This window comes from Bombina bombina, chromosome 2 (genome assembly GCF_027579735.1).
Source record: "Bombina bombina isolate aBomBom1 chromosome 2, aBomBom1.pri, whole genome shotgun sequence".
Taxonomy (NCBI): domain Eukaryota; kingdom Metazoa; phylum Chordata; class Amphibia; order Anura; family Bombinatoridae; genus Bombina; species Bombina bombina.
In genome coordinates this window covers 1,309,629,909-1,309,642,414 of record NC_069500.1, presented here as the reverse complement: position 1 = coordinate 1,309,642,414, position 12,506 = coordinate 1,309,629,909, and the positions used below count along the sequence as shown (strand labels likewise).

The 12,506-nt window shown below is 37.5% G+C and overlaps 1 protein-coding gene across 4 annotated transcripts in view; it reads left to right on the top strand.

Annotated features, from left to right (window-relative positions):
• Positions 1-12,506, top strand: part of JAKMIP1 (janus kinase and microtubule interacting protein 1) — a 441,501-nt gene that overhangs the window by 107,294 nt on the left and 321,701 nt on the right. For all 4 annotated transcript variants that reach the window (XM_053704153.1, XM_053704152.1, XM_053704150.1 and 1 more), the window contains exon 3: positions 2,543-2,799. In XM_053704153.1, coding sequence (XP_053560128.1) covers positions 2,671-2,799 — 129 coding nt within the window. In that variant the 5' untranslated portion in view covers positions 2,543-2,670. The remainder of the gene's footprint in view (positions 1-2,542; positions 2,800-12,506) is intronic.

Genomic DNA, 12,506 nt, shown 5'->3' with positions numbered 1-12,506 from the left:
TTCTGTTGATCAGATATGTAGGGCAGCGACTTGGTCTTCACTGCACACTTTTACCAAATTTTACAAGTTTGATACTTTTGCTTCTTCTGAGGCTATTTTTGGGAGAAAGGTTTTGCAAGCCGTGGTGCCTTCCATTTAGGTGACCTGATTTGCTCCCTCCCTTCATCCGTGTCCTAAAGCTTTGGTATTGGTTCCCACAAGTAAGGATGACGCCGTGGACCGGACACACCTATGTTGGAGAAAACAGAATTTATGTTTACCTGATAAATTTCTTTCTCCAACGGTGTGTCCGGTCCACGGCCCGCCCTGGTTTTTTAATCAGGTCTGATAATTTATTTTCTTTAACTACAGTCACCACGGTACCATATGGTTTCTCCTATGCTATTATTCCTCCTTAACGTCGGTCGAATGACTGGGGTAGGCGGAGCCTAGGAGGGATCATGTGACCAGCTTTGCTGGGCTCTTTGCCATTTCCTGTTGGGGAAGAGAATATCCCACAAGTAAGGATGACGCCGTGGACCGGACACACCGTTGGAGAAAGAAATTTATCAGGTAAACATAAATTCTGTTTTCTTAGTAGTACATTTTAAGCAAATCCAATTTTTTTTAAATAAATTTGATACAAAATTAGATGTCTTGGCCTATTCGCACCCGTGTAGTTTTTCTTGTGCAATCGCACTTAAAGGGACATTCCAGCCAAAAATTTACTTTACATGGATTCATTGTAGTCTTGAGTAGAATCATTTTTGTAATATACATGCATTAGCAAAAATGCTTCTAATAAAAGCTATAGCTGTTTCAAATGTGTATTTAAGTATGCACCGTGCACCAGCATTTTAAACACAGCACTTGCTCAGAGAGCCTAAGGTGCTTTTAACATCTGGTAATGACTCAATTTGTTAAGTGCTGACATGATACAAGCCCCACTAATGATCTAAACAACTGCAGTATTTAAATTGCCAGTGCTGTGAGAATATCTATTTATACTTCACGTGCACATGCAGAGAAAAATGTTAACACTAAAACAGTGATAACTTTTACTAGAAGCATTTTTGCTAATACAACTATATTGCAAATTTGTTTCTATTCAAAGATGTAATTCAACTATGTGCATTTAAATTTTGACCGGAATGTTCCTTTAACCTGCATGATCTTTCTGATGCATCCTGGGAATTTACCTTGTCTAAAGAAACATTGATTTTGTGAATCAGTTGATCTATATTAGTAGAAATGCCATCTATAGTGTGTTTTTAGTCAGGATGTGCTCTGAATACAGATTTTTATGCAGTATTTACGCCTCTATGTGACAGGCTGCAAGAGTGTTTGAAAGAATAATGAGCTTAGACACACAAAGGTGTTTTTTTTAATTTTATTTACTTTTCTTTTTTCTTTTTTTTATTCAAACTGTTTTTAAAGGCATACTGTCTTACATATATGCAAAGAATATATATCCACAATTAAGAACTAATTTTTTTTACAGAGGTTTTGTTCTGAACGTTTGTATTGTTTTACAGTTTGAGAACTCACCCATTTAATATCTCATCTTAACTTAATAAAAAAGAGCTGTATTGAATGTTGCATGGTCAGTATATTGAGAGAAAAGTGTGAAATAAATATAGATAAGTCTGTTAACACAAAAATATTAAATGCGTTTTTTTTTCCAAATGCCCCTTTAAATTAAAAATAGCATGACTGAAGTGAAGAAAGTTGCATGTTCAACCTGCAGTGTTTTTTTGTGATTTTTATTTGCAGTTCGCTCTGTAGTAAATAGCATTAGTAATCCCTTTTGTTACGGTTAAGGAACTGTGTATACAAATATTGCTGTATGAAGATGCGTCATCCATCCTATTATTGCAGGATGTGAAAAATGTCCCTGCAAGTAAACTTAATCATGAAGATGCGTTAATGCGGCAAGTTGACACTTCATACCCCCCCCCCCCCCAAGGTATATGGCTCACTTTTAAGTAGATCATTTTTATACAGATCATTTTTCAACCTTCTCAGACACTTACGATGAAGAGCTTGTAAGGAGCATGAAACGTTGTCTGTATTATGTAATTTTAGTTTATTTTTTTGTAAAGAGCAGCTTTTTCGATAAATCACTTTTTGTTTGTGTGCTTTGGGGAGTCCTCTCTTCTCCTATTTTTAAACTGCTTGCAGCTTAGATGAATGAAAACAAAAACTGAACATATATAAAAGGGTTGCGCTGTAGAATTTAGTGCTGCCGGACCGGAGTAAGAATAACTACCTTATTTATGTTTTGTTAGTGAAGATACAGGATTAGCACGTTATACAGTAAAAACACACATCTTAACCACTGTATTAAAGTGATGGTGAAAAAAACACTCTTTGCAGTCAATATATGAATAAAGCAGAATCAAAATATGTTTTTTCTTTTTAAATTAATAAAGATATTTTTATTTTAATAATATGTATTGAAGACATTTTGGTGAAATTCATGCGTTCTATTGAATATAAGATCGCATTTTTAAAAGTAAAATTTGGTTTTATTTTAGTAATCCATTTCTTTTCTTATCTACAGGTAAATAGAAGAAAACGAGGATGGCAAAAATTGACACAAAGACAAAGTGTAAATTGAAAAACAGTTGATGAGCTTATGCCAAAGGAAAAATATAGTTTTATGTGGCGCAAGAACAATTAAAGTGAAAAATGTCAAAGAAAAACCGAGCTAAAGGAGAGAAGTGTGAAGTTGAAATTGAAGCTTTTCAGGCAGCCAACGAAGAGCTTCGCGCTAAACTGACGCATATCCAGATAGACTATCAGCAGGAGAAACATAAGGTATAAAGTCCCGAGGGATTATCACATTTCCTTTTGATTAGGCTTCTAAGTTAGTATACACTTGGGATAGATAAGTCTGCAGCCCAGTCTTCTATCTCTTAAAGGGACAGTAAAGTCAAAATTTAAATGTTCATTATTCAGATAGAGCATGCAGTTTTAAACGTTTCCAGTTTACTTTTATTATCTAATTTGCTTTCTTCTGTTTGTATAATTTGTTGAAAAGCATAGCTATGTAGTCTTAGGTGCTTACTGCTGATTGACTGCACATATATGCCACTTGTCATTCGCCCACCTGATGTATTCATTGAGCGCCCAGTAATGCACTGCTGTTCCGTTTAACAAAGGGAAATCAGATAGTGGAGCAAATTTGATAATAGAGCTTACAATTTATTTTTTTTATATATTTTATTTATTTCAACAGCAAACATATTTACAATAGAAAAAACAACAGAAACAAAAAAAACAACAATAAGAAAGCATATCAATTTGTAATCATCCTTTACATGTATCATTCTTGAGTGAAAAAAAGACAGTTTACTGGTTTTCCAATTTATTTGACCAAAGACAACCTCCAATTACCTACTTCCTTAAAAAAAAAAAAAAAAAAAAAAAGGGCTTTTTAAAAGGGGGGGGGGGTGAGGGAAAAAACCTTCTCTCCCCCTCTCCTTCACCTTCCCCTCCCTACCAAACATTCAGCTGTACCAGCTCTGAATTTCTGAATGGGAAAATCAAATATTCTATCTCGCTTTCTGGATAACTTTTGATGAAAGCAGACCATTTCTTAAAAAATGATTTAATCTCATCCTCATTGCTTAGGTTAGTGTCTCTTTGCTCTAGCATGCATTGTTTTTTGAGGTAGATTTTACTCCTAGAATTATAGGAGCCCTGTGTTTTTTCAAGCATTTTATGATTAAGTGTCTAGCTGCTAAGATTGAGAGGATTACTACTTTTTCCTTGGGGTGTTGCTCTTCGTTCTTTGTACAAAATACAACCTGTATAAATGTGAGACCAAGAGGGGAGATCCCCAGTGTGTTGTTGAGCCAATATTCTAGTTTATACCAGAATTGCCTGATTTTCGGGCAACTCCAGAACATATGTTTTATATCAGCTGCAAGGAGGGAACATTTTGGACATATGTTAAAATTTGCATTATGTAGTTTATGACCTTTCTCTGGCGTAAAGTATGCTCTGTGCAATAATTTGACATGCACCTCCCTCCAATTTGCTGAGAGTGTGGCCTGGGATACTTTTCTAATAGATTTTTAGGTGAAATTTGGTTCTATATCATTTGGGGCAGTTAGTCTATTCCAACCCGACGTTATGTGTTCTAATATGGAGAGCCCCTTGATACTACTTAAGGATCTGTAGCAGAAAGTAATTGACGTATCACCCGTCTTTGTTAATAGCAGCCAATTTTCCATTTTTCCCATGTCCCAGTTCCAGCCTGACTTTCTAACCAGTTCCGAGATATAGTGTCTTAGTTGTAGATATGCAAAGAATTCATTGTTTACTAATTTGAATTCACTTTTTAATTCCTCAAATGTTCTTACACAGTTTATGTCTTTCTTAACAAGTTGCTGAACTTTCTTTAAGCCCCTGGAAGACCACTTATCAAATATATCCGAATTCAGGCCCGGTAGAAAGTTAGGGTTCCCCTTTATTGGCATATACTGTGAGACGCTGCAATTAACTTTTAAGAGGGTCCCTATCTTCCACCAGGCTTTGATAGGATTCAGGATAGTTTTAAGCTTTTTAATTTCCAGTGGTAATGCTTTGGGCTCACAATGGGCCAATCCTATAGGGAGAAATGGATAGCATATGTTTTCATCTATTAAATTATTAGTCACATAGTTTTTATAAAGAAACCAATCTGTCACCGTGCGTGCTAAAAAAACAAGATTGTATAGTCTTATGTCTGGCAAGGCTAATCCTCCATATTCTTTCCCTACAGAAAGTTTAAGAATTGATAGCCTGGATCTCTTCCCTTGCCATATGAAATTTCTAATTGCCGAGTTAAGAGATCGAATATCCTTTTCAAATAATAATATAGGGGTATTTTGTAATACATAAAGAAGTTTAGGGAGGAGGACCATCTTAAATAATGCTATTCTCCCTGAGAGTGAAATTGGTAGATTTAGCCATGTTTTCAGCTTCTCTCGAATCATAGACAGAATTGGCGTTACATTAATTTCATATAGATCTGAAGGATTAGCTGGAATGTTGATTCCCAGGTATTTAAAAGAGTCTGTCACCTCCTTGAAAGGGCAATCTCTTAATGAGTCATTTTTTCTTTCTAAGCCACAGGATCTCTGTCTTAGATGGATTTATTTTGTATCCAGTAAAGGACCCAAACCTGGCTATTGTGCGCATAAGTTTAGGTATGTATCTTTTTGTATTTGAGATATAGAGAAGTATATCGTCCGCATAAAGCGCGATTTTTACTTCATGCTTGAGTATTGCGACCCCTTGGAGAGACTGTCTGATTTTTATTGCCAGGGACTCTATAGCTATGTCAAAAACGAGAGGAGACAGGGGGCAACCCTGTCGGGTACCCCTTTGGATTCCGATTTCCGATGATAATAGGTTGTTAACTATTAATTTTGTATAAGGGTTTTTATACAAATTTTCTATGAAGCTAGGAAATTTGCCTGTGATTCCAAATTTAGCAAAAGATGAAAATATATGGCTAAAGTATACTGAGTCAAAAGCCTTCTCAGCGTCAATTGCAACTATTGCCAGATCTGGGTCACCCCCTATCTCCTCCCCGATGACTGCCTTCCGAGAAAAATATTCTGTAATTACTAATACTTCTCTGATTTTGGAAGCCGAGTTGCGAATCTTAAGGAACCCTGCTTGATCGTTATGGATAAGGCCGGTTTGAAGTCTGCTAGCTAAGATTGAGGTTAAAATTTTATATTCTGAGTTAAGAAGGGCTATGGGCCGATAGGACTCTTTTTGAGTTGGATCTTTCCCTCCTTTAAGCAACAAGGTTGAATACGAGGCTGTAAAACTAGGTGGTATAATTTTGCCGTTAATAAAAAAATCATTAAATAAATTGCAGAGATAGGGTACTATTTCAGGAGCTAGGATTTTATAAACTTCGTTTGGGAGCCCATCTGGGCCTGCCGCTTTGTTAGCCGAAAGCTCAGATATTGTTTTGCTGATTTCCTCCTCCGATATCTGTTTATTTAAATTAGTGATTATTTCCTCTGGAACTGTGGGGCAGGTTATTTTGCTCCAGAATTCCTGAGACTGAATCGTATCAGAGGCTTTTGATGAGTAAAGGTTCTTATAATATTTTGTAAAGACTCCTAAGATATCCTCTGGTTTTGTAAATATCATACTTTCTTGTTGTATTTTATCGATAAACGAAGGGTTTTTTTCTCCCTTAACTAACCTGACCAATAACTTGCCGGATTTATTGCCAAACCGATACATTTTGGCCTGGAATCTAAGATCTTTTTGGGTTTCTATGAGTAATGTTAAAGTGTCTCTTTCGTTTTTGTCTTTAATGTATCTAGACCAGTTAAAGGGTGTCTTATGTAGAAGAACATGATTGTAAGAATTTACAACAAAATTAATAGCTTCTTTCTCTCTTTTTTTCAGTTTCTTGTTTAGCTTGGCGGCATATGCAGTTATTTCTCCTCTGATGACTGCCTTTGCGGCGCCCCAGAAGATTTCCGGTCTGTCAATATAACCCATGTTAAATTGAATATATTCTTTAAATTTATTGTTTAGGTGTTTTTTAAATTTTGCATCGTTTGCTAGGTGATAAGGAAACCTAAATCTCAATGGAGCTTTTTTTAGATTATTTAGTTGTATCTCAAGAAAAATGGGAGAGTGATCTGAGATGATTATGGGAGTGATTCCTGCTTTTATATTTTTTGAACATAGCCTCTCATCCACTAAAAATAAGTCTATTCTAGATAGGGATTTATGCGCCCTAGATAGACAAGTATAGTCTTGCGCATTGAGGTTCTGGATCCGCCAAATATCTTTGACTGATAAATTCTGAAAGAGGTTCTTAAATATTTTTGTTTCTAATTTGTCCTTTTTTGATTTTGATTGTCTACTGTTATACCTCATCCTGTCCAGAGGAGATTATGGGGCCATATTAAAGTCCCCTCCTATGATCAGATGGCCTTCAGAGTAGAATAAAATAATGGATTGCATTAGATTCCAGAATTCATAGTCTAACTCGTTAGGTGCATATAAATTGCACAGTGTATATATTTGTTTGGCTATTCAAATTTTCATCATTACAAATCTCCCCTCTGGGTCACTTCTTATCTGAAGTAGATCATAATCTAATCTTTTACCTAACATTATTGCCACGCCCCTCTTCCTTCTAGTGCTATCTGAGGAAACTACCTCTTTTATCCATGAGCCTTTCAGTTTCATTGTTTCTTCTGTGTTTAAGTGTGTTTCTTGAAGAAACATTATGTCTGCTTGTAAATTTCATATTAACTTATTAGTTTAGATTGCATGGAGAAGAGCGTAAGAGGGAGGGAGGGAAGGGGGAGAGGAGGAGAAAAAAAGGGGGGGGGGGGGAGGGAAAAATAAATTTTGAACCGTGAAACTCTATTTTATGGTTAGAGGGGGGAACCCCCCCCTTTTCCCCTAACTCGAAGGGAAACCCTTTCCAGGGGTTGTATTTTTCCTATTCCAGCCATAATTATACTTTGGAATAAGTGGAAAACAAGAAAACAAAAGAAATAAGAATAATTCTGTACTCCAATTTTTAGCCAGTAGGCTCCTGCTGAGGAAGAGATTATCCTGCGGGTTCTAATTCAGAATAAAAGCTCTCTGCCTCTCTGACATTATCAAAAAAATGAATGCTGTCCCCAATGACTACTTTGAGTTTGGATGGATAAATTAGAATTGCCCTGTATCCCTTTTGGATGAATTTTGTGCAGATAGGTGTTAGATCTCTCCTTTTTTGAGGAGGTTTCTGCTGAGTAGTCCTGAAACAATAGGATTTTAACCCCATCTATACTGATCGGTTATTTTTTTCTGTACTGTTGCAACATTTTAGCTTTATCTAGATAATTCAGGAAACGGGCAATAACTGGCCTAGGTCTTCTATTGGTATTCTTGTCAGTCTGGGGAGGGCCAATTCTATGTACCCTTTCAATTATTACCTGTGTGTCTGGTATTTCCAGAAGTTGACCTAGTGTTTCTGTTATAAATAGTGCTAAGTTTTCATACTTTTTTCCTTCAGGTATACCAATTATCCTTATATTATTTCTTTGAGACCGGTTTTCTAGGTCTTCTATTCTCAGCTGCATTTTTTGTAGTTTAATTCCTGCATCTTCTAATTTAGAACCTTGAGCAGCTGTGAGATCCTCTAGATCCGACACCCTTTGCTCTGCCTCTTGCAGTCTGTTTGAAAACTGCTTAAATTCTTGAGATAATAGATCTATATCATGTTTTATTTTATTTCTTAGGGTGTCAAACTTAGGGACCAGAGCTTCTGATATATTGGTAACCAAGTTTTGCAAGTTTAATACCTCACTCATTGAGTTTAAATTAGTTGCAGGATGTACTACTTCTACTGTCTCAATGGGACCTTTGGATTTTTGACTCTGTGTCTACCTGCCATACTTGGGGATATGGTCTTAGAAGAGGTATTAAGAAACTTATCCATGTGCCAAGTGTAGACGTGAGTAAATAATTCTTGTAGGGAACACCCCTAAATAGTGAATAGTGGTATTAAAATGTGCAAGTGATTTAGTGAAGAAAAAAAAGAGGAGTGTGTGAATAAAGAGGTGATCAAAGGGGAGAAAAAGGGGTGAGGGAGAAAAGGGGCCAGATAACGTGACTATTTGTGGGTTACGTGGGAGGGTAAAAACCCTTAAGTGAGAATATGAGGATAGCTTCAGAATTATGTCAAGATTTGCAGAAGAAATTTAGCCGAGATGGCCTTTTAGCCCTTGAGGCTTAGGCCTGCTAATTCCACTTATGTGATATTTAAACCAGTTTTCCTACTAGTCAGATGTATTAATCCTTTCAGGTACTCAGGTAATATGTGACCTGGGTCTCGTGGACCCATTACTTCCCTGTTTTTTAAATTTTCTACAATATATGGTCTTTAGCTTGGTTCAATTTTTGATAGAGTTAGATTAGGTAAGCGCGTATCAGGAGGTAATCTTAAATTTTAATTGGTTTTACCCAGTAGTTAAGCGTCTGTATTTAGGGCTAGAGTCTTATCTTATGAAACCCAGGCCAAGAACCTCTATAGACAAAAACTTAAATTTATCACATATTGTAACATAACATCCCTAAGGGTGATACAGTTATAGTACCTTATTAATAAAGTATGTTAACCCTTTCAACCTTCTACACAATATGTAATCTGATTCTCATAAGCTTGTTGCTATACTACTTTTTGGGTTAGCTTTAATACGTGGTGGTTAGCTTTTTGGTAGAGTTTAGTTATGTATACAGCTTTATAACAGTATGTTTTAAAAGTTTTTGTGTTTAGTGAAACTGACCCTACAATTAGAAGCCTATTTGTAAAGTTAAGGGCTTAGCTTACTAGGACCAAACGGAGAGCCTTTACATATAAATATCAGAGATATCATAGGTTGTTACACAGCTTTACATTAGGCTGAAACCATCAGACAATAACATTTATAACAGTAATATAAGATCAATCTGTAAAGAGAGACCAAAACCCCTAATTCAACCGTGAGAGTAGTTTAGCAGACTTCAGATAGATCTTGTAAGAAAAATTGCAAAAGAACAGTCCATTTTTATTCATCAGGCTGTAAGACTCGATGTTCCATTTATAAGGCAGAGTCTTTTGTAATGCTTATAATTTCCTTATCTGTATAGATTCTTCTGTTCTATTTTGTGTTGTTAAAAGGAAAGAATGTAACTTTTCGTTATAATTATGTCTCTTGGAAGCTTTATACTTTATATTACTCTTGTCTTAAGCCTTTGATTTTCCCTTGCTTCCGTTTCTTGTATCTATTAACAGTATTTTGTAACACAAGAAGTCCCAGAGACTATTGTTTCTCTTTTTTCTCTTTCCTTCCTCTTATCCTTTAACTTGCTTTGAGTTATCTTCACTCAAGTATAAAATTTAACGTTAGGCACTCTTCCCAGTGAAGGAGATTTTTAAACGTGTGTAAGTTTCAATCCAGCTTGTGTTACACTTTTGCTTTTGCTTTTATCCCCCCTTTTACAACTTCTTTTAAGTCTTTCAATAAATGTCCCACCAATTACAGAGATATATGTTATAACTCTGTTTAGTGTACTCACCCTCCGGTGTCCTTTTAAAATCCGCAGTCTGAGGAATATCCTCCAAGCTTTGGCTCCCTCTTTAACCAGCCAGAAGGGGAGAGATATTCTTGGGTCCTGCACAGTGTTGTCAGGGAAGTGTTAGCCTTTCTTTGCCCACCTCCTCCCGCGCAGCACCGGTGGGGGGGAGGGGGTCCGAAGATCACCTCTAAACTGGGTCTTGAAGCAGCGTTGTTGATGGTGGAGCCAGACCTGCCGCCTCCTCGGGAGGACTCCGGACAAAGTCGCCGCGATCAGAACTCTCTTGAAACGCCAGTGCAGCCGGCTCCCACAAGCTCCTCCTCCCACGCAGCACCGGTGGGGGAGGAGGGATAGCTGTCGGTCCTTCTCCGGGATCCTAGGCACTTTTGGATAAGTATCCGCAAACTTCTAAGACCAGCACGGTAAGTCCTCAGTCTCAACACCGGGAGGGGAGAAAAACAGCCAATTAAGCTGACAAGGGGCATAAAGCGTAGGCAGCAATATAATGCCGACTCCTAGGAGCCTTTTCAGGTATTCAGCCTTACAATTTTCTCCTCTAGTTACGTAGATAGTTTCTCTGAGGAAGATTATAGGGCCTCTCTTTTTGTTATACTCCCCCTCAGTTTTACTTGGTGGATTATTAAGTTCAAAATTCCCTTCAAGATAGGGATTCTCTCTTCAGTGGGCTGGAATTTCCACTGTGTGTTCCAGCAGCGTTTGAGTTTTGCTGTCCAAATAGCAGCCCCCACTTCTCAGGGCTTGGCGCGTGGAATACACCGCCAGGTGCTTGGACAGGAGAACAATCACTCAGCTACCTGTGCTAAGCTCCTCCTCCGGAACCTCTAGAGCTTACAATTTTAAATGACTTTCCAAATTACTTCTATCTGTATCATAAAAGAAACATTTTGGGTTTCGTGCCCCTTAAAAATTTATTGTGGTGTTTTGGAAGGCCATTCTTAGGCTGCATGGTAGCTGATAGACTTGGGATTTACTTCACATTTTTGTAAGGGACTTTTTTGAGAATGAGCAAGGTCAAAGGGCTCTGGGTTTCCTGTAGAACTAGATGTTAATTTGAGAAATACTGAATAAAGGTAGAACTAAATAATTTGTGTATATGCTTAATTTAGAAGAATACATTATTGTAAATATACTTTAGTTTATTTAAAACAATTGCTATCTACAAAAATGTACTTTTCTTCTAAATATGTGGGTTCATCTTAATTACTGTTGGGAATACCACTCCTCGCCAGCAGGAGGAGGCAAAGAGCACCACAGTTAAAACTGTTAAGTATCACTTCCCTAACCATAAACCCCAGTCATTCTCTTTGCCTCTATGTGCATGGGGTATTTTTTGTGTGCAATTAAAATTATATTTTCAAAGAAGATTGAGTCTTCAATCAAGCTACAGGGTAAAACCTAGCCCACGTTAGTCTTTGCAGTCGAGCTGTGGTGGTTTTAAAGCAGTGGAGAACTTGCAAAGTGGTGCTTGCTCCGTTTCTCCACCTAAGCTGCCCTGATTTTAGTTATCTAAGTTTGTTACTTGGCTACTGATGTGTCCTCTCATATTAGGAGCTGTCGTCATGTCAGACAGCAGAGCAGGTAAGTGCTGTTTTCCTTCCTATGGGGAGAGGGGCATTTCAGAATACTTGTTTTATTTAATGTTAGGGACGGATAATGCACTCATGGGATGGGTGTTATTACTAGACATGCTCACAGGCACTGGTTATAGAGACGTCATTGGGCCTGCGCATTTCGGCTCTGTGTGAATTCTTGCTGCGTAGTGAGGAGCGCAAGTGATACATTGCAGGGTTGATCCACTTCAAGTGGTGCTAAGAGCACCTCGGTATATTGAGGTGCGGAGGGAGGTTTTTTCTGAGGTCATTTTATTAAGTGTTTATTAAAGACTTATTCTTTTGAATTGTTTAATTATTGTTGTATATTAAATGCTAGAGAATTTGAATAGAGGATAATACCAGTTATGTCTGATATGAATTCCACTCATTTCAATCCCTGTTTATTGTGTTTAGACGCACAAATTGCAGCTCCTATGCAGTTCTGTTCTTCCTGTGTAAAACGGACATTGCAGGGTAAAGACAAGTTTTTTTAATGTTGAGCCTTATGTCTCTCAGGAGGATGTTGTCCATGTCATGCCAGGACCTTTCCCTATTTTGTCCCAAGCCTCTATGGAAGCTAACACTGTTTCCTGCGGTTCCCTTTTAACTCCCAGCGGAGCATTTTTAAAGGCAGAGATTGCTGCACAGGTGTCCTCACAGAGATTGCTGCACAGATGTCCTCAGCGATATCTGCAGCCTTAGCCGAGTTTCCCAGATTTTCAGGGAAGCGCAACAGGAAATCTAAGGTTTTAGAGACTATGGTATCTGTTTCTAACGCTGACCCCCAGGTTCCTTTAAGATCGGAGGATGAGGAGAATTCTCGCTCAG